General features: G+C 38.3%; 1 protein-coding gene across 4 annotated transcripts in view; it reads left to right on the top strand.

The window, feature by feature from the left end:
• Positions 1-21,138, top strand: part of CLIP4 (CAP-Gly domain containing linker protein family member 4) — a 32,476-nt gene extending 11,338 nt beyond the window's left edge. For 3 of the 4 annotated variants that reach the window (XM_065630642.1, XM_065630644.1, XM_065630643.1), the window contains exons 8-18: positions 1,289-1,407; positions 3,660-3,896; positions 7,148-7,283; positions 7,994-8,134; positions 10,700-10,783; positions 14,085-14,225; positions 14,682-14,813; positions 17,003-17,126; positions 17,880-17,944; positions 18,561-18,633; positions 19,278-21,138. In XM_065630642.1, the coding sequence (XP_065486714.1) occupies positions 1,289-1,407; positions 3,660-3,896; positions 7,148-7,283; positions 7,994-8,134; positions 10,700-10,783; positions 14,085-14,225; positions 14,682-14,813; positions 17,003-17,126; positions 17,880-17,944; positions 18,561-18,633; positions 19,278-19,599 (1,574 nt within the window). In that variant the 3' untranslated portion in view covers positions 19,600-21,138. The remainder of the gene's footprint in view (positions 1-1,288; positions 1,408-3,659; positions 3,897-7,147; positions 7,284-7,993; positions 8,135-10,699; positions 10,784-14,084; positions 14,226-14,681; positions 14,814-17,002; positions 17,127-17,879; positions 17,945-18,560; positions 18,634-19,277) is intronic. The other variant, XM_065630645.1, reaches the window with a different exon arrangement.
• Positions 21,139-22,913: the final 1,775 nt, after the last annotated feature.

Raw genomic sequence — 22,913 nt, 5'->3', positions numbered from 1 at the left:
TGGTAACAGTTGTTTCACATTTGATCTGTAAAAGGTACATTTGCATAAGTAGCTGTGATGTCAATGCAGTCTTTTTTTCGTGCATGCGCCAATTAAATTTAAAATAGCTAAGTTCGTATTCATACTGGTGCAATTGTAAAACTGTTAAAAATTTATCTTTGATCATTATAAAATTCAGAATCAATCTTTTGTAGTATATAAAGTTGACATATATATACAGACATATTTTTGTATCTTCTATATATGTTGATGCTTTATTCGCCCTCAAAATATTAATTTAGTATAACTGTATAAGGATGTTGATACAGTTGGGATATACTTTCTTTATCACACTGTGAGAAAGGCTAGTGGTATTTGAGATAGAGACTGTAACTGGAAAATACTAGGAGACTGTACAACCCTGAGGTGGAAAGTTTTATGTTCCTCACCAGTATTTCAAATTGGAACATTATGGCTAATACTTGTTGGCTTTTGGGTTGTATATTAAATCAGTTGGCATTTTTAATAAATAAATAAATAATATACATAATTGACTCAAATTGACATCTCTCCTGCGTAGTTTAGGAGAGCAGCCCAAGACTAAATAGACATTAAAACTTCAATCTTATAAAACAGTAATAACTTTGTAGCAGATTGAAAGATATATTGGAAACAATTGATGGAAATAAGTAGTATGCTAAATATCTTCTAGACAAATACAGTGCTCTGTTTTCCAAACTATCAGTGCAAGACCCTTCAGAATGCAATTCTTTGAAAAGAAAGAAATTATAAAAATTGCTAGCTCTTACTTTGTTGTTGGCCATTTGTAAGTGAATCAATGTAAAGCAGAGGTGTAGTAAGCTTTTGCTTGCCCCACTACCTGCTCACAAAGGAAAACAACTGGTTGAAGATGCCTCTCATTTTAAAATTTGACACATAGAAGCAATAAAATAGAAATATTTTCTGAAACACTAATCTACATGCAAACCTAAATTTACTAACTTGTTAATGTTGGCACAGTAGATTGGGTATCTTGATAGCAACATTTTTGCAGTTAAGTCATCAGTATTATAAAATGAATGAAAGGAAATGCTTGTCTTCCAGATTGATTCATGGTGTGAATAAACAGATGCAGTTAAAGTTGATATTCTGTGTAGAATCACCTTCTATATGCATTTAGTACATAACTAATGGTATCTCTGTATAAATGTAAGCATAAACTGTAAAAAATCAATGTCCTCTCAAACAATCTGTAGGATGAAATGTTCACATAACACTTACATACCTCGCATGTGATGTTTAATTGCAGATGTGGATGCCACCTGTAGTGATTTTGATTTTGGAACAGCTTTGCATATTGCTGCATTTAACCTGTGTACAGGAGCTGTCAAGTGCTTACTGGAACATGGAGCAAATCCTGCCTTCAGGGTAAGGAGTTAGGCTGTAGATTCACCAAAAAGTGAAAAGTACCTGGAGAAACTGAACAGTCTGTCTGGGGTTTTGGTTAGCTGAAAATGTGTTACATGGAGTGATAGTGCCTCAGAAAAATTATTTGTAACTCATAGTCGATGATTTTGTGTGCTTTGTCGTACCTGTGTATTGAAGTTTGTGGCTTTGTGTCATGGTCTAGTTCACTAGTTCAAATAGCTGTCAAGGTGTTCTTCTATTTGTTGCTTGAACTTTCATTTGTTAATACTCCTTTGTGTCTCACAAAGGTTGTCATGGCAGTGGTGGGCCTTTTCAGAAATACAGGAGTGCAGTCTGTGACTTCCAGAAACGCAGTGTATCGCTTAGCAGTGAACTTAGTCTTAGCATAGGTAACTGGTAATGAAGAAACATTAACTGCTTCACTTACTAACCAAATAACAGGCCTGAGTCATAGTATAAAATGCTGCTGTGTGTGTAGCCACAGATCTTGGCTTTTAGTGTTTTGGTTTAGTGTTGCGGAGTTTGTTGTTGTTTTTTGGGATTTTTTGGTTGGTTTTTTTTTTGCATAGGCATTATCTCAGTTCTCCATTTTCGATTTTTTTTTTAAAATGAGAAATTATGATTGTTTTAAAGGTACTCAAAAGTAATTATTTTATGTATCACTGATAGTATGAAATCTTCTGGAACATCATTGTTCATACAGGAGTTCTTCATGATATTCAATCTAGATCATTTTAAAAATGCAGTTTTTCTCCTTTGTTTCATTACTGCTGTGTGCATGTACATGTTTCAAATTCTATGGCAGCTGTATGTTTGAAAGGCTGTCCCAGGGAGTGCTGGTTTGTAGTTGCACAAGCGTTCTGAGCTGGCAAAGGGTGGCTCTGCCCTTGAGAAGAGCAATCCAGTGCCGCGGTGCCCACTTTTGGTGCCCACTTTTGCCACCTTGCCTCTGCTCTATCCCCTGCCTCGTGGTGACACAAAGATTTCAGGGCACCTGGTGGGCTGAATTGCAGGACTGATCTGACTGATACAATCGCTAATGTGATGACTGAAAATTCAAAACAAGCTGCCAGCTCAACCTTAACCCGGCTATATAATGTTTTTAAGGTACTGTGACTTAAATGGGGCTGAACTTTTACTTATGGAATGACTGTAGATTTTTAGGGAATGGTAGGTATTTGATTCTTCAATCCCATGATAAAGCTCTGACCACAAACAGTGCGTAGAGCTTGCTCATATGAGGACAGCGGAGTGTAAATGCTGAGTAAGGATGATAGTTTTCTAAGGACGCGACAGGGAGATTTATAGGGGCTCAGGGAAGGTTGAGCTTTTAGTCTGTTTTTTAAGGGAACAAAGCAAACACAGTCTTACTCTGTGTCATTCCCTCTTTGAGTTTCTGGTAATTTCTGAGTCCAGGAGCTCAGCTGAGACAAATTTGGAAGACCAAGGTAATTAGTTTTCCACAGACTTTGTGAAAATCGGCAGATAGGTGAAGATCCATTACTAATGCCTTTGCTGAAGAAAGTGCGGGCAGAACTTGCCATCGTAGCAGCCTGACAGCCCAACACTGCACTTGCGGTCTGGCCGTGGCCCGGAGTTTGGGTTATCTCCAGGTGATCTGGTACTCCAGCTGCTCTGGCCAAGGGCCAGTGTCACCTGGGACACACAGAGAGTCATAGTCACTGCCCCCTGGGAATGGGAAGTGTTTGGAAAGGACTCTCTCCTTCATTCATCTCTGACACAATAGTCTGTATCTAAATCTGGACAGCTTTATTCAAGTATTTATATGAGACATCAACTTTGTATAGTCTGTGCATGCAATACGTATTAATTAAATTCTTACACTTGAAATAAGCCTCATCAAGGAATAAGCTATACACTGAGTAAAGCTAAATTCTTTGGGAAGTATTAGCATTACAGTATTGGTATTACAGACCAGAATTCTTGCTTAATTTTCTAAATCTATGTTCAGGTACAGAGATACATACAGGTGTGCTTTTCATGTGTTCTGAGTAGCAATAATGTTCTTTAAACTAAAAATTTTGGTAACTTAGCACTTTTGAAAATAAGTCACTGTAAATGCTAGTTTATGTATCTAAGGCTGTTTTGGCATCTTTCTTTGAAAATGTGGATGTTTTTGTAGCTGTTTATATTATCAAATATCTAATGAACTTCATAAACTACTATAGTTTTGCCTAACCAGGTTTATCTTGTCACAACACCAAGTCCTATGCTATGTTATGTTTCTACAGAACGACAAAGGGCAGATTCCAGCGGATGTGGTGCCTGATCCAGTAGATATGCCCCTGGAAATGGCCGATGCAGCAGCCAGTGCAAAAGAAATCAAGCAGATATTGCTGGATGCAGTGCCTCTCTCATGTGACATCTCAAAAGCCATGATTCCAAACTACGATCACGTCACAGGCAAGGCCATGCTTTTATCGCTTGGCCTGAAACTGGGAGATCGTGTTGTTATTGCAGGACAGAAGGTAAGATAAGCAACCTGATACTACCCTCATAATTTCTAGACAGTCAATTTATTTACCCCTTTGGAGACATACCTCAAATTTGAGGGTCTAAAATACTTTCTGGAAGGTATGAACTCTGTATGGCAGTAAGGATCTAGTTACAGATAGTAATAAGCTGAACGGTTATTTGTTGCAGTCACTGCTATGAAAAGCTGTTTTGAAGGGCACAGGCTGCATTTTGTATCTGTAGACATTTTTTTTAACAGTCTCCTGTAGTACATCAGCATGGCTCAGATTTTATTAACATTTTTGGTGTCACATCAAAATGATGGTAAAATCTACAGATTACTTGGTGAGTTACCCAGCTTTCAGTTCTGAGTATGCATCTCTGAATTACCCCTGCTAGTTTCCAGAAGGCGGTAAAAGAAAGCTTTGATTCTGCTTTGGCTGTAGTAACCCAATTTCACTGGTGCAATGCAGCTAAAATCTTTGAAGCAATGCTGTGCCAATGGGGTTGTTATAATAGGTGGTTCTGTGGAAGGGTAAGAATGTAGCTAATTCTGGTCCACCTCCAATGTGAATAGCTTTTGAGAAGCTACCTTGCTAGACACATTTTTAAAAATGTATTTGCAAAATGTAACATTGATATTGCAGTTAGTAGCCATACCTTTTATTTGTTCTGGTGGCAATGGCTCTGAAATGAATTAGGAGTGCCGGCACTCTTTTAAAGGTTTCAAATATTTTTCTGGTAAATATTGAAGGCATTTGTGAGCAAAATTTTATGTTTGAGTAGCTTTAATAATTTTTCTAGTCTAACTTCAGATTTGTAATTGTCACAACTGAAGTGTTTTAAAGTGAACCCCACCGAGAGCACAAAGCAGCTTCCATTCTGTATTGTCATTTGGTGTATTCTTGAAACTGAGTCAGGAAAAGTGAAGGAATCACTAGCTATGCAGAATGCATTTTAACTGAAGTATGTACAGGAAGGCGCTTATTCTTTAAAGGCAGTAGAAGTTCATGGAAGTTTCTTTTACAGAAAGCCATTGCACAGTGAAAGCAAGGGGAAATAATGTAATTGCAACTTAATGGAGGCTTTATAGCACAAAAGGGAAGAAATTAGTCCTACTGTGTGGTTTTTTCCTCCAAGTAAGGCCCATGGTACTGTTTGTACTGTAATGTGCTTACTGTGTATAGATAAAGCTTCCTGAGTTTGGTTGGTTGTTACTTTTTTTTTTTTTGACTATGCTATTACAGTGATTTTTAAGAAGTTGTTGAAGGCTGTTTTTCTGTTGGCAAAGGCCAGCAGGGCTTTCCAGTTTTTTTTAAAGGAACCAAAGCTGTGATTGTGCTTTTTGGTCTTCCTTTTCCACGTCTGCTTTACTCCCTTTCTTTGTATGTGAGGAGCGGTTCTGCATTACTCCCACGTTGTTTCCCCCTCCCTTTCTCCATTTGTCCGAATGAATATGTGGATCTCAGCCCTGTCTTCCCCTCCCCTTTCATACTCACAAATGCAGGATAGAGCAAAAGTGAGAACAGGATGATGGAAATGGTGCCTGATTCTTGATGTCCTCTTGGATCAGTTCTCATTTCCAGAATATGGGAGCTGGGACGAGGGTGCTGGGATGGCAGCATTTTTATGAGCAGTATTTATGGATTCCTGCTTCTGCAGTCTCCTAACGTATCAGCTTTAATGAAGCTTGAAAGCCACGCACAGCAGATGCCAGAGGGAAAATGGATTCCTCTCTCGATTCCTACTGTGCCTGTCATTCTAGTTGTCTTACAGGGTAGGAAGCTGTGTAAGCAGGTGTTTGTGTACATGATTTGGGGTCCCCTCAGCTTCACCGGCTCCTGCTGTGCTAGATTATATCTTATCGAACGGACAGTCAATGAAAATGCAAGTGCAGGGAAACAGCTGGGAGAAAACTTCCTCCTGTTCCTGCCCCGTTTCTCGTGTGCGAGATATCCTCTGCTCCTTGCTTGCACAAGTCCTAGGGCTTGTGCGAAATTGGAGCCTCAGTTTTGCCACCTCCACCTCCAGTTTCAGATGCCTGCTGCTCTCTGCCCTGTACGTGCCCTTTGGCTGGTGCCTGGAGAGTGGAGGAATCTGTTGGGCTGCTTGGCCAGGCTTCCTCCAGCTGAATTTGATCTCTGTGCTTGTACCCGGGCCTAACAACATCTGGGTCTAGATTAGTGTGATGTACTTGCCTATAACAATCAAGTTTAAAGGAGACCTTCTGAGTAAAAGAATAGAGTCTGGGTCACGTTTATTCCTTTACAGAACATTAAGAAAGAGTAGCTGGAAGTTTTTATAGTAAAGAAAAAAAAATGGTTTCTGTCTTTGTACTCTCTGAGGGTGGATTAGACAGTGCAGTCATGGTAAAAGTGAACTAATAGTATTAAGGTCACATGAGGTAATGAAAACTGAGCAACTGAAAGACCAAAGGTTTTTATTACTAAAACTAATTTAAAAATCAAACATAAAAATGAATTTAAATCTGTGCTAAATGCATCTCTGTTAGTTATTCCTCCTCCGTTTGGATGAAGTGTGTGAGCTTATATGCATATTTGTGGAGACTGAGGTCCACCAGCAGGACTGGTCTGTCTTGATATTCTTGATATACTTATCTGTTCAGCGTCTATATAGTATATATTGAAAGAGCAAAAAAATGTTAGAACATTTCCTGGCTTTTTAAATTTTGTTCTATCATAAAGAGGGAATAAATCTTTTGAATCTTTTCCAAAGAAAGAATTTAGTATGCTCTGAAGTTTACCCTTTAACCTTTGCAATAGATATAAGAATACATATACTTATGTGTATATATTTATACACACAGATATATTTATGGAGTTTTTAATCTAGTATTTCCATGGAATGTCCAGTTCAGCAAGACACCTAGTCGTGATTCTGCAACTGTTGTTGTGGAAGGCACTGAAAGTAAAACTTGTAGTTAGGCATATACTGCTGTACCTTACTGACTTGGAGCTGTGTTGTACAGTGGTGGTGTCTAATTCTTGCCTGTTGTGAGATCTGTCAATAACCTCTGCGTTTGTTTGATACAAAAATATACGCAGAAAAACTAATGCGTTTTGAAAAATGCATTGGCTGGCATTGAAAGACAGGAATGTCAATAATCAAGGGAGATTGTTATATTTGTGTTTCTCTGTTCTGGTCAAAAGCTTGGTGGTGACTTGCTTTCTTTGTAATCTAGACTATGTCCTTGTGGACAATAATTTTTTAGCCAAGTCATTCTATGTCGATGCTTTTGGTTTAGGTTGGTACGTTAAGATTTTGTGGCACAACGGAATTTGCCAGTGGCCAGTGGGCTGGCGTGGAGCTGGATGAACCAGAAGGAAAGAATAATGGAAGTGTTGGAAAAGTCCAGTACTTCAAGTGTGCACCGAAACGCGGTATAACCTTTAATGTTTTTCTTAAATTTTTTTGAAACCCGAATTTAAAAAAAGTATTGGAAGATATGGAAGAATAAATATAGATAATAAATTCTGTTGCTTTTCTTCTTTGTAGTGCTTGCTTTGTTTGTTTTATTGACTCTCTTAACTGTTCCTGGTTTTTTAGCTGCAACTATTTGCAAAACCACTCAAACAACGAACTAGTCAAAATTTCCTGTTACTTCTTTGAAAGTGTAAGATAATAGACTTTCTTGTTTTCCCATCTGTATTGTTGAAGTTACTTGTTTGTGTTGTAACAATAATGGCCATGTTTCTTTACCTGTTTTGTCTTCCTTTTACTTTAAGAGGGTCCACACTTGTAGCTGTTTTCTAACTTCCAGCTTGAGGTATTTTAATTGGTATTTCACGGACACTCATGATATACAAAGTCTTGCGTTTTGTAACAGTGGAGACTGAATGTTACCATTAGGACGAAAAGGAGATTCTAATCGATAGTTTTACTGCCTTCCTGAATTACTCTGTTCAAGTTGCTTGATAAGCCTCTTGGTTTCACTGTTCCTTTGAGCTAGTCCTTCCTACCCTGCAAGTGCTTGACAGCATAACAAGCTGAACAAAACCCCAAATTAATGGTGTGAGAGATAGTAGCTGGAAAGTTTTGTTACATGATTTTTACTCCTGGTTCTTTTTGGCACATCTGATTTTCTCTCCAGGTATCTTTGCACCTCTTTCTAAAATAAGCAAAGCTTCCGATCGCAAAAAAAGCTCTTTACGAAGTTCTTCCACGCGGTCTTCACCTTTGGTCAAATCCAAGAAAATAGACGTGACGCACATAACTTCCAAAGTGAATTCTGGTGGGTATTTACTTGTATGTTGAGACAGGATAGAAGGATACTAATGTTCAAGAATTAGCACCAATCCTATAAATTTTGATATTAAAATACTTGTTTGGTTTTAGTTCATCACTTGGGATAAGAAGTTGATATTTATTAACTACGCGTTCTCATTCACTAGCCTTTAAACTGGTACCGGAAGGAGATGGTGTGTACTTGCTTAGTGATTATAGTGATCTGATATACTATAAGAGGTTCTAGTCTTTGCGTAGTCTATTAAAAAAAAGTTCAACATTTATTCTCAAGCCTTTAAAGTTAATTTCTGATTGACTGTGATATTAGTTAAATGTCTAAGCTTAATGTGATTTCATTTATTGAGATCATCCTGGGTAATTTGAAACTTCTCACTGAAATCAGTGAAAATGTAGAAACTAATCTATGACACCTTTATGTATAGAAATTGAAGAAATGTAATTTTTTTTCTGGCAAAATGGTCAGGGAACTATTTAACTGATTGCATTTTATCTGCTAATTAATTTATCTGAGTAAAACCAGAGGGAAATCAGAAGAGAAAGGATGTCCTTGTAATAAGGCCTTGGTCTACTGATTGGAGTTCTAGGCTCAGTCTCTGGCTCTGGTTCAGTCTTTTAGTAGTTAACTGAAATTATTTAATCCTTCTAAGTTACCTCCTTGTGAAGGAAGAATGCCACATCTTTTCTCATCTGTTTAGGTTCCCAGGTGTTTGGAGCTCTGACTCTTTCCTGCTCTGTACAGTGCCCACCATGCATAGTCTGGCCCCGTGTCTGGCTGGCTACATAACGATGTCATTAAACATATTACATTAGCGTTTCTTTTGCCTTCCGAACCCTTTTTAGGTGACTCATACTAAGGGATGGAAGATATGCACACAGTCTCACGGAATTTACTCAAGCACCCTAAACCACTCTGCTCTTTACCAGTGATATGCAGGGTACAGAAAGAACGTGCCAGGCTGGTAGAAGAGGTGTGTTTTGGCAGCATTTTGCATGATTTATGTAACTCTTCCCTACATAGATTGAGGGGGAAGTAAGCCCTAATTATGTGTATTTACAATTAGCACAAGATTTAAGCTATTTATAAATGGACATCCTGCATAAAAAGCTTCTCAGAAAAACGAGGAGCAGATCTGAGCTGACTTTTCTGTTAAGTATTTTTCAATGGTTGATTCAGTTCATTGTGAACTGATTGTAACTCACTAATCTATAATGGAAAGCACTGTTTCTTTTGTCACAGACAGCGTGTTCCAGGCAGTTTAGTCATAAACCACCTTTTCTGTCACAAAGGTGCATTTGTGTCTTTGTAGATTTTAAACATTTGATACTTGCTTTAGGTAAAAAATCAGTGAGTTATGCATCATCTGCCCAGCAGAGTTACACCCACTAACAGTCATCTGGAAGCTGCTGTTTATAAGATGTTCTTGTGTTGAAATTTCCATTAGCATTTAATGTGCCTGGCTGATACGTGGGCTGGAGTGGGAGGATAAGGCTGCAGAGGCAGAACTTCGTTTTGCAGCGTTTACATCCATCTCCATATTACATTTATTTCTCTTAAACTTCATCCCTGCAATACACTGGTTTGCAATGATCCAAGAAAAATTAATACGCCATTCTACATATCTACAAAGTAAAATATAATACTGTATAGAGATTTTCAAATTTGATTGTTTCTACTGGATTTGAACAATCTATCAAATTGATGATAATAGGTCTTTTTCATGTTTTTAGAAAAAGGATTATTGTGATCAAATTGAGAAATGTGTTATCTGTCACAAACACTGGTTTTTAGATCTGATGCCTTAATGGATAAACTATCCAGTTTTTGAAAATATAATATATTTGCGAACTAGTTCAGTCCCTGTAGCTGAATTAAGCTGAGAGAAATAGTTACATAAAAAAGATGTGATTTTTCTTTCTTCACTGGAGGGGATCCATTATAGATAAGCTTGTTCTTCATTGAGTTAGGGTAGGAAACTGTCAGAAATGCGAAATGACTGTCCACAGATTATAACTTTGTGGCAATACTAGTTCACATGCATATCATAACATTGTTGCTCTAAGAGTTGGGCTCTTACAAATGGTATTGGCATACTTCATTATTGTAGACAGCCTGAAGATTTGATCTCTAAACTTTTATGCGTAATCTTTAACGCAGAAATTGTGAAATTAATCCTAGTGAATAGTATACCTTAAGTACTATGAAAGTGTATGTTGCTTATATAATAAATGTAAATGTTTCAAAGATTTAAGTAAAGCTCCTTCAATATAAACATTAATAATTTTTAGATAATTTGTTTATTGTTGGTCAAGATAGTCAGGACTGGTTTAAAGTGTTAAGTGGTTTAAACATCTGTGCTTATCCATCAGAACAATTCTGCAGTCTTGTTTTACCCATTTATCAAGAGTCTAAGAAATTGTACAGTTTTATCTGTTTTATCCATGCACCCACTAATCTGCAGATCTGTCAAATGGTTTTTGTGTATGACTTTCCTGTAAAATTATTGCTCATTGTTAGGATGTATATATTTAATTGTATATATGATTTTTATAGGACTAAATACGCCAAAAAAAGACAGTGCTTCTGAAACCAACTTTATGACTCCTAATAGGGGCAAAACTGTACCTGCAAAAGACGGTAATGAAATTTTTAAAACTTTTTTAACATCTTGAGAAAAATTTTGAGTAGGGTAGAGGAAGTGTTATTACTGCCGTACCTCTGAAAAAGTCCTGTATCTACACTATAGGAAAGAGTTGCCCAGCGTGTCTGTATTCAAGTCCCAAGCAGGCTGTACACATTTATTTTCCCAGGAGCAAGAGTAATTTGTGTGGGTGTTTGGCTGGCGTTCTGTGTTGGTTTGATAACAGCTTTGATCCAAATGTGTGGACAAGAATATTGACAAGCCCTTAGAGCTGAAAGATGTCTCTTAGTGAATGATTTTCCAGAGGATCTGCAGAGTTACCTTCTAGGGTTTCTGAGGGGAGGAGACCTTTTGCCCTGTATCGTTACTGCTTAGATTTTAATGAAGAACTGTGCACATCTTCTGTTGGAATTTTTATTCTCTCCTATATCTGTATGTTCACACTTGTATTATAAAGTGTTGTCATCTAACAGCACTTAACAGTCTTGGCATTGTATCATGGAAGCCTCATAGTAACAAGGTTCAAGTATGAAAAATGAAACTCTAGCATTTTCAAAAGTTCCTTTTACATATGAATCATTCTCTGCAATTATTTAGTTTCAGAATTGGATAGTGACTTCTACTGCATCAGTATTTTGTTTGCTGAATGAAAACGTAAAGGGACCTCACTTTCAGAGGTGTCTTTAACAAAGTGTAACAATCCGGTTTCCTTTGAGGTTTTCTCTTTGGAATCATACTGTAAATGTTGGTAAAAGCAATATTTCTTTGAAATAATTTGAAGTGTGAATTTCAGTATACCTTCTTTGAAGAAAAGCATCTTTTTATATCCTCTATCAGTGAACAGTTGTGAGGAAGAGACTTGGGGAAGAGGCTAGTGTAAGGTATTTAAGAGGTGAGCTAGAAAACTTGTGTAGACAGAGGTTTCCAACATTTTGTTCATGGAGGGCACTTAATGGCTTGGTCTTCAGGTTCTGGTCACACAAGGAAAATAACTGGCAGTGTAGTGTCTCTGATGGATACAATATGATATCTGCAATTAATAGGATTCCAAAGGCTTTGCAGCCTGTAAGTGATGTGAAGCCTCATTTTATGATTTAGTGGTTTAGATGATGCTGCTATAAAGGAGGTGCAGAACCTTTAGAAAAATCCAACTTAGAAAGTAGTTCAGCTTGGGGTTTTCCTGGAGTTTGTGCTGAGTCTGTTGTGTGGGGTTTGTTTGTTTGTTTTAAAAAAACTCCCCAGAAACCCTTGACAAATTTGTAAAAAGCTCTTGGGGAGACAGGAGGAGGCAAAAAGATGGAGAGGAGTAAGGACAACTACAAAGTTCTGTAGTAAGGCTGAAACAGTCAACTCTACAAATACACCTTGAGAATGATATGCCCAGTCATAGCTCTGTAGAAAAGGACCTGGAGATACTGAGGATTACAAGGTAAACGAGAGTCATTTCTGCCGTGCTGTTGCAAAAGGAGAAGCGTACTGCGGTGGGCCACCAGCCATGAGGTAATGCAAAGTGACCTGGATGCTTCACTTGGCACAGGTAAGGCCTCAGCTAGAACATGGGATCTAGTTTTAGATACCACATTTCAAAAAGATATGAATCATCTGGAGAGAATTCAGAGAAGCCACCACAGTAACTGGAGGTATAAAACATGACTTAGGAGTAGAGACTGTGATTGTGTGATTAACAACATGTGTGACAAGAGTAAGAAATCTTGAGTTAAAACTGTGGTAATTTAGGCCTTTATATTAGGGGGAAAAAAAAAATCCCTTGAACAGTACAGATAATTATGTGGTGAAATATATTGCTGACAAGTCCTGAGATCTCCCTGATGGGAGATTTTTAAGAACAGGTCAAACGCTTGTCAGGAGTGAGCTAACAAACAGGTGTTTTGCCTGATGAAGAGGAGTGGATTAGAAGACCTGCTGAAGTCACTTTTGTTCTTCCTTCTCCCACCCCATGATTTCCCACAAAATGAAGCATCTCAATGGCTGGTTTAGTTTCAGCGGGTTTTGTTACGTTCATGTAAAAGTGCTTGGTGATGGTCTGACCTCCAGCGAATCCATCACTGGACTGACTTCTAAATATGGACTTGTAGTATGTGTTCACAAACGCAGGTGTATATTTATATAATATCTTTGACTTGAAATTTGCCTGTTTAGTCACCATTCATTTAGTAATTTGCATTTTTTTCACTGTAGGACAGCTGCAGCCAATATCTCAGTCTTTAGATTGATGTCTCCAAATATCTAAGCTTTTGCTTTGACCCACTGAATTTGCTGTTCTGCAGTTCTTTACTGTTTTGCCAAACTGAAGGATTAAATTAAGTTGAACATGCTCTTTTGCTTTGTGAAGACTAATCTATTAAGCCTCTCAGAATGCTGGAAACCTCTATAAGCCATAGAATCATAGACTACCAGGATGGAAGGGACCACAAGGATCATCTAGTCCCAGCTTTCTTGGCAAAAACACCGTCTAGACAAGATGGCTCAGCACCCTGTCCAGCTGAAACTTAGAAGTGTCTGGTGTTGGGGAATCCACCACTTGCCTGGGGAAATTATTCCAAAGGCTGATTGTTCTCATCGTGAAAAATTTCCCTCTTGTGTCCCATCAAGATCTCCCCAGGAGTAACTTTTACCCAATACTATCTTAATTTTTCACATTGAGAAACTGAGGCATAGACATGTCTTGCTGAGGGTAGGAAAGGGAGGAACTGGGGAGAACCTTGAAAAGGAAGGAGGAAAGCTGAACATAAATCTTACCAGACAGTTTAGACTGCAGGGTTTGCAAATGGAGATAAAAGTGATTTATTTCCCATTCTTACTTTATGGTACAGTTTTTAATATTAATACAGTATGTAATGGAATATAGTAGGCTTTAATCCAGACAATAATTCACTCACATAATATCACCTTCCTTCTACTTCTCATCAGATCTTTAATAGGCTGGATGCTGAAAGTGTGGTGGTGTGATCTCTTATTACTAAGGCTCCCATATTTTAATTATTGGGACTTGGGACTATTTAGAACTTTAGCAGAGCGATAAAGAACAGGCTTTTGGAGACCTCTTCCAGCACTCAGCTATCGCCTTATTTCTGAGGCAGGGTCAGGTGCACCTGTCTCATTCCTGACAGGTGTTTGTGTAAGTGCTGCTTAACAACTTCTAGTTTTGGCTCTACTCTGTATTCTGCCCACCATGGAGAACAGATAACCTCCTTTTTACAGAAGCTTTCCCTTCTGCTTCATCTATCCTTTTCAAAAAATGATCTCTGAAGGACTATTTCCATTCCTGTCTTTTAGGTTTTCCTGGGTACAGCAGCTCTTCCTCTTCTACTACCTCATTGGAAGGCAAACAGAATTACTCCAAGAAGCGGAATGCAACTAGCAGCAATAAAAAAGCAGTGACTAGAGTCTCTTCTGCCTCATCTAAAATTAGTGCTGGTATAGTCTGTTTTACTGAGGTGTATTTTGACAGGTCGGAGTTTATTGCTATAGTGACTACTTATGTAGAACTACTTCTGCTGTTTCAGAATCTGAGATAGTTCAGGAAAGACACTTGGGAAGTAGTTTAACCATAAACTTGAGTTGGGCAAATTAAAAGAAAAAAAACCACAACCAAACAAACAACGTTTTTAGAACACATTCAAGAAGAAAAAATGTTTTTATAGTTGGTCACTGTGCCTTTCAACTGCAGAGAAAAGGCTGTAGTCCACAGTTCATGATGAAGCAAAGCAATTCTTTGTCTAAGCAAAATTTGTGGTATGTTGCCATGGGTTGAAGGTACACTACATTAAAGATAGATACTGTTTACCAATCCTTTGGCTCACTATTTTAGTCTTTTTTAAATTTTAAAGATATAATGTCACTAATTTCAGATCTTGTTCCTCTGTTGAACAGGGTTATATAGTTCTCTTGCTACAAGAAAAAATCGTTTTGATGAAGGAGAAATTCAGGTTGGAGACAGAGTGCTCGTGGTTGGACAGAGAACAGGCACTGTTAGATTTTGTGGGATGACAAAATTTGCACCAGGTATTTGCAATAATCTTCGTGTATGTTGTAGAATCAATATGGAATAACCTATATGTGAGCACATGAACATTAAGAGAACTCCATCTTTTTCCTCACTCCCTCAAAAAAAATATCTAAATTTACTGGTTTGTTTCAAAGTTCTTCCTCTCTCCTAAATCTAATTGATTTTTTTTTTTTTTTTACTTTAATGTAACTGCCAGGAAAAAATAATGGTTTTAAATATGACTTTTTACTTGTCCACTAGCTCAGCTTAATCAGGAGAAATATTTTGATGTTGAAATTGTAGGTATTGTTACAAAGCTTTCTGAAAATTCTCAGTTTAGTCTCCAAAGTGGCATATAGTTTATTGAAAACACATGCCTTTACTCCCTACTTGTTGTAGTAAGTCTTTTTGACACAGCTTCTCTCTTGCAATACTGGTACTCTTATCATGTCTTACACCTGTCTCATCCTTATCTTTTTAGCATCTTTAAGAGGGTAATTGTGAACATTTAAATCTTAACTAAGAAGCGTTTAGGTCAGACAACAGATTAAGAGTTACAAGCATCTCAAAAAGCCCCGAACTACCATTCTCTCATCCTTCTCCCTTTCAGCTCCTCCCTCCCTTCCCCTTGCTAAAAACCGCTTTGCATGAAAGCAGGTGTTTTCAAATGGAATTGCGTTGTTCTAAATTATGGAAACTGATTTCTGAATACTATCTTTTTGCAACCGAAGTCCATATTCTTTAAGTCCTTATCTAAAATCTTCTTGCAAGAGTAATGCAAAACCAGTTGGTAAGTATTGGTGTAAGTACCTAGCTTAAATGAGGGCCATTTGATTGATATGTGAGTGGCAATACTCTGTCTTGACACTTGGTGGCATCAATATTAAAAAAAAAAAAAGTTAGAATGACAGAATGTGAGATTGTGGTACAAGCTACATACTTTTTTCATTCTTGCCCCTTTCGCCAATTTCATTGTAGGCAAGTCCTTGCTTAAGATATTGCAGTTAACTGATTCTACACTTCCATGTGATCACTCTTACTTTCATGTTGTTGCTTACAAAGTAAACAATGAGAAAAGGATTGCTTTTCGAAATTTACTATAATAAGTGTAAAATCAGAAAGCTGTTTGACAATGTAAGTCTCTTCCCTCTCCCCCCAGGTTAGGGAATGAAATTTTTTTTTTAGAAGAACATGGTATTGTAAGAAGTGAGGATGGAAAGATCACAAGTCTTCACCATTTGCAAAGCCAGTAATTTATAGCAATTGTAACAGATGCATTTTTAAGTATTTCAATTTTAATGTGGATCAAAGCTCTGGAAGTTACCTAAATTTTATTTCTTTTTACTGCAATGCAGGTCTTTATTTAATTTGGAAAACAGGAAGGGAACAACACCTGACATTCTGAGTGCTTCTAATTGATAAGCTGTCAGCCCTGAGTTTCTTGGGCTGATAATTACAATTACCATTTTATCCAGTGCCTTAGTACCAAGTGACTTGAATTAAATTTTGAATCTTTTGGGGATGGATAGCATAAGGACTGCTAATGGAGTATGAAATTTAGCACCTTTACATAATTAGCTCACATTTATCACAGATTATGAATTATCAAGCTTATTACCATCTTGATGCCTGCTCAGTGTTCTGTACGAGATGAATTGCTGGCCAGGTCTGGTTCTTACACCCTTCTCCCAAAATCATACAACCAGCCTTGAAATTTGTATTAATTATAACTTGCTAGATGGAGAGAAGGAATGAATTAATATCAAAACTTTAATTTTACTGTTGATGATCTCAGATGAGGCATAAACCGTGTGGTCAGAGGACCGAAGAGGGAAACTTGAACCACTGCTGCTCTTTGTTCCCATCTCCTTTTTTGTCAGATGGCCACTGTTACATTCAGTAACATTCTGTTCAGCTTTAGTACGTATATCAAGGGGTTTACCTTTTCTGTATTAAATAAAATGTAAATAATTTTCTTGAAAGCAAATAAAAATGCGGAGATAATTCTCTTTAGGTTATGATATACATTTTTGCATAGTTACATAAATGATAATAATAATAAATATATATATTATAACTATCTGTTTCTAACTAGAAACCATTTTCCTTGATGTGGATAAATGCCAACAGCACCAACTGTCTAGATGAAGAAAAGCCTGTGGTGTTTTGTTCAAAATACTCTTGGTTTTACTGTTCTGAAATGTAGGATTCTGGTGTGGAATTGAATTGGACAAGCCTCACGGGAAGAACGATGGTTCCGTGGGAGGCGTTCAGTACTTCAGTTGTCTTCCCAGATACGGTATATTTGCACCGCCATCTCGCGTGCAGAGGTAAGCACTGATGCTGTTGTAATGTTTGTGTCGCCAAACGCTTTCTTAATACTTTTCTGGTAAGAAACAAAGTTTTGCAGCAGAAATGGAAGAAATAAATGTTTTCTTCTGCTAATGGAAGTTTATAGCCTCCACTAAAAACCTGGTAGGTTTTAGATCAGCTTTTTGAAAGCAGAATATACATTAGAAATGCAGCTCCCTGTTTCTCTTGCAGCCTGTTCAGGTATTTTCATTCCAGGGCCTCCATTTCTGGTAGTCTGTGTTCATTAAATCTTACTTCCATAACCCAGTCTTGATGTGTTGAGCTGAATTTGGTTATAAAAGGAGGTTGCCTTGGACATGACTGGAAATGCTGTTCTCATTCCAGATAACTGCACTGAGCATCCACCACTTCGTAGCCTCTTTGTGAGGTTTCAGGAAGAACATTTGAGGAATACCATGCTCTTTCCTCCTGCATTTGTATCTTGTCATTCTGCCAAACATGTTCTTGCTTTTCTATCCCTGAATATCCTCAGCCAAACTTAAAGACCTTGCCTTAAAATTATACATGCTCTCTTGCTGAGTAAAAGGCAAGTAACTTGAATAAACGAGTTTGCTCCAGGCACCTCTTACATAGCAGCCTGATCACAACTGAAATTCTAGTGTCTCCTGGGGTTGGATGGAGAAGGGAAGGAATGAGAACTTTGACAAGAAGGACTCTAGCAGTTCAGAGTTGAGTTGAAATGAATTCTTCATTGTGTTCTTGCTTTTCAGACTAACAGGTTCTTTGGATTCTCTCACAGAGACCTCATCGAGTAAACTAAATCACAGTTTTCCAGGTAGGAGCGTAAGATTGCAGTGATTTGGCTTGGGCAGGTGACTGTCCTACAACCAGAACCCACAGCACAAAGCCCCCTTCTCCAAAAGCACAACGGGTTTTCAAGGAACCCAAATGCCAACCAATAGTCTGGCTGCTCCCTTCCTAAAAATGTAGCCTGTGAAAGGAACTGTGGAGTACTGTGGTTGTTATTAACCCTAAGCTGGCAGAAATAATTATGTCAAAAACTGTTGCCACTCTTCTCTTATTACCATATTACATTCTAGAGTTAACCATAAATCGAAACTCTCCTTAATCTAAACTGAGATTGATGAAGTGTGGGGAGGGGTCTATATGCAATTACTAAAACTCCTGTGAGAAACTTGAAGTATTTTTATTTTTCCTTACCTCAGTGTTTTGTGAAAAGGCTGCTTCAAATTATCCTTGTCCCATTTGTTTAATTTCATTTCTGTGCTCTCTGAACATTTGAAAATGTAATGGACACTTAATTTCATGAGAAGTTTCATCACTTAACTTCCAAATTGGAGGAGAGAATGTGTAGCAAATGCAGAGGAAGGAGTATAAAAGAAAACACAAAGAATATGAGATCATAAAGGCTTTTTAACCTTTCCACTTAGGTTTTAGACGCAGTCTAAGCACCACTTCTGCATCTTCACAAAAGGAGATAAACAGAAGAAACTCCTTTGTTAGGTGAGTGTTTTGAGTTAAAAATGTTTGGGTGAGCTGGCTGTTAGCTTTACAGTGTCTTGTTCAAAATAAAATCTTTGCGTATAATATTTAGACCTTTACATGTTCATTTTTTTTTTTCTTCCAAAATGGACCAGTAGTAGACTGTCTTTCTGTGGGTATCCAGGAGTACAGTCCTTGGATTCAGGTTGGCATTAAAACTGTTTTCCAGTTGTTCACCACTGCATATTCTCCAATTCTTGTGTTCTCACACAGCTGGGTGAAGTTCAGGGGCTCTTTGTAAAGGACTCCACTTTGTCCTGGTGATTGTGACTGACCCTTGCACACTAAAAGTTGTTTTGGCTAAACTCTTTGAAGCCCCAAATACAATGTTTTGTACTGCTGAATTTACCAATACTATCACCTGCGGTAAATATTGTAGAGCCTGGCAGTAGGTGACAGGACATTGATTTTCCAAGCATTTCAGACTGCCATGTGTACTAGCCTGGTGATATTATTACGTGTTTTGCTAGCGACATGAGATCAAACCCCAATTATTTTAGAACGGTTTTTGAAGTTTTTTTGCCCTTGCACTTCACAGAATTACAGATTTGCCTGGGTGCTTTATAGAAAAAAGAACTCTTTTTTTTTTTTTTCCCCCTAACTAGATCTAAGAGCTCTGTGTTGCGGCGCAGCTGGAGTAATACCACTACAGCTACCATGGAGGGACCGGTGAAGCTGCACGAAGGCTCTCAGGTTCTTCTGACCAGCTCCAACGAAATGGGGACAATCAGGTACATTGGTCCTACAGACTTTGCACCAGGGATGTGGCTGGGACTTGAACTCAGAAGTGCCAAGGGAAAGAATGATGGTTCTGTGGGGGACAAGCGCTATTTCACCTGTAAGCTGAACCACGGGGTCTTGGTTCGACCCAGCCGAGTAACCTATCGTGGGATTAACGGAGCAAAACTTGTAGATGATATTTGCTGAGCCAAAATGTCCTCATACAATAGGAAATAAGTATTTAAAGCACACAAGACCCCATCTAGAATGCAAACTTATTTTTAAATTATTAAATCTACATAAGTATCTATAAGATAAATTTTAACATAAATAAAAAAATATATATAGACAAAGAAAGTTCGGTCGCACTAAGAAGTAAAAACCACTATTCAGCCCCTGACCGGGAAGATTATTGCAAAAGCATCTTGGGTTTGAGATGCTGAATTATTTGAATAATGTTCCAGTTAGAGAATGAGAGTATCACCAACATTCTCTGAAGTTGCTTTGTGATTCATGTAGTATTTTCCTCCATGTAGTAACAAACTGATACTGCTTTGCACATTGCCTGCTTTTGACAGAGGAGGCGGTTAATCAGTGACATTAGTCTGGTCACCAGGCACTTTGTCAGTTCCAATGTCAGCTGCTAGCAATAAGAAAGCAAAAAAAAAAAAATCATCCATTTTTTCAAGCAGTTGCAAAGTATTTTTAGATGTTATCATTCAGATCCCTCCTCGCCCCTCCTGTTCTCTTCTCCAGAACACAAAAGGGCTGATAAAAAGAAGTATTTGTGGCTGTACTAGTGTACAGCGGCAATTAAATACAAAGCCCTTAAAAAAGCACAAATAATGCTGCATGTCAGTCTATACAGTAAAAAGCACTTTTTGCTGGATGCATTCGTAGAAAGAGCTACATATAAGAAGCGCTCCTTAAAATAATGCACTTTGCACTCTCCTGGAGAGCTGTCCCTCATTTTTAAAGACTTTTTGTTTAGTGTGCTGCAGGCTAAGAGTATCACAGTTTTTAAATGCAAATAAACCCAGAGTGGAACTATACATAATAGCCTCGCCATTAATAGTAAGACTGTGTAAATACAGCACGGTAATTCCTGCCAGTGGTATGGATTATATGCAGGGTTTTCAAGCAAGCTATTACCATGATTTGATTTGTTTGTAATACATTTCTTTTTGTTTCCTTTGGAACAGTTTGCAGTATAAATTTATTGTAAGAGTCTTATGAGAAATTAAAGATGGTTTTAGGTACAGCATTGTTAACGCACCTTGATGTGACATTATTTGCATATCAGCTTTTTAAAGCAGCTAATATTTTGTCCATGTTTTAAACATATATTGTATTTTAATTGCTCAGCATATGTAAACATGATCAGGATAGTTTAGTGTTCCAGAACAGTAATTTTATTCTTAAATGATCTGCTTGCTCTTACCTACTTGAAGAAGTGACACTTTAAATTACATCATAATAACCTATTTTTAGACAGAATTCTGCTGCTGTTACCTTCTTTTAAATATTGCTGTAGCTATTTTTCCTGAGCTGTATTTAAAATAATGCATATTGTATTCTAACTTATGTGAATTTTTAACTGAATAAAAAAAGCTGTAAATTTTGAATGTAAAAAAAAAATAATGCTTTGTATTTGAAGATGCAGATGTTCAGTGATGTACTGAACTTTGTCCAACATCTGTTTCTTGCTGGTGTTAGTAAAATAAAACCCTGGTGAATAGTTTGGCAAAAAGAATTTCCATTAGGTTGTTACAGAATGTACATCCTCTCACTTCTGTTCTTAGGTACAAATTAGGCAAATAGCATAAAGGGTGGAACAGCAACTGTGGTATATAAACCAGCAGTTTTTATATCTTCTTGCTGTTTGGTACCAAACCGCCAGCTGCCAAACAAAGCGTTTGTACGTTTCGCTGGTTTGTCCCAGCACTGTGCTCCCGGGTGGGCAGTTCAGTTTCTGTGATGAAACACTCATTATCAGAACTGCTGTTTTTCCTGCCTGACACGATGGAATGGCTGTAGCTGCTTTTCCTGACGGGCAGTGGGAGTTCTGCAGGAGGCATGCGAGGGAAAGGCAGCAAGCTCAGGCAGTTGGTTGTAGTCACACCATTTCTATGTTGTGCATCTTGCACAGAGGAAGTACCACATGGAAATAAGTTATATCCAAGAGCGCTCTGATTCACTGGCAACTCTTTTTTCCTCCAAGGGTGCCAGGCTGCACCTTCCACAGCTCTGTAGCTGTACCCAGGTAGGCTGGAAGTGGGAGTCTCCGGGGCCTGGGCTGGCAAAGCCTGCAGGACTTCACTGAATCCTGTCTGAGGGGCAGCCAAGAGGGCACAGATGCCATCTGTGTTCTGGGGCAGTGTGCTCTCCCTTCAGCTTCTCCTGAAAGCTCTGGCTGTAGGTTAGCACTGTAGGTCACAGGAGCAAGTCAGGACTGTTATCAGTACAGAGCTGAGAATCTTCTGTACCGAAGAAAGAGGCTCTGTAAGTTTATGTGGCCTGAAACAGAAATAAATCAGGCCCTCCATTCCGGAAAGGATTACTGATGGCTGTTTTCAAGTTGGTGATGTGAAGGGATTTGTGCTTGCCTAAATCCAAGGTAAGTTGCCATAATCCTTTTCTCCAGCTCTTGCAGAAGGACACTTTGTGTCATAAAACAAGATTCTGAAAATAACTGGCAGTGAAGTTTGAAATTAGGTGCTGTCCTGAGGTCTGTGCAATCACAGTCCAGGACTGGTTAGAAAAAAAGACAAACGATCCTCAAAGTCCCCTTAAGCCATATAAATAAATATTATCTGTTCTATAAATAAATAAATAGATGGTCTCTAACAATTCTGTGCTGCCTGTGCAGACTTTGAGGCTTGTCCTTGTTCCACACCACATTTCTGGGGTCCAGTTTCAGAAAATGTTCTTCCTGAGTGCTCTCAGCAATGACATCTTTCAAAATTTGTTGGATGCTGGCTGGAAAGGTCACAAGTGTGACAATAGGACAGGAACTTTCTTGAAGTGTCCCAGGATGGGGAATTCATTTCTAGCGTTCAGTCCCATTGGATTCAGTGATAGTTTTCCAGATGTTGACAGTAATGGTTTTCTTGGCAGGAAGCCTGTGTTTTGAAGTGCTGCTATCTAGCAAGATCTGAGGCACAAGGAAGCAAAATTGGCACTGCAGATTTTCAAAACATTACCTAATTTCTCTGAGAAGTTAGCTCTGTTACCTGTGAGTGTTGCATAGGAGGCAAGTCCAGTATTTAAGTCACGGCTTTTAGAGTTCAAGTTTTGCAGAAGCCTTGTCCAACACCAGGTGGAAACCGAAGCCATGTCCATGAAAGCCACCCAGCGGAGCACCCACCTGTGTCCTTTCTCCTGCCTCACTGCAGATAGAAAATTCTGGAAAAAAGGGACATCAGAGCACAGGTTGCCAGCCAGTGCCAGATCTGAACCAGGATGTGGTGGGTGCCCGGGGACTGGAGGCTCCTGGGAGGGCAAAGGAGAGCTCCCTTCTC

This window comes from Caloenas nicobarica, chromosome 3, assembly GCF_036013445.1.
Source record: "Caloenas nicobarica isolate bCalNic1 chromosome 3, bCalNic1.hap1, whole genome shotgun sequence".
Lineage (NCBI taxonomy): Eukaryota > Metazoa > Chordata > Aves > Columbiformes > Columbidae > Caloenas > Caloenas nicobarica.
This window is presented reverse-complemented; position numbering and strand designations above follow the sequence as displayed.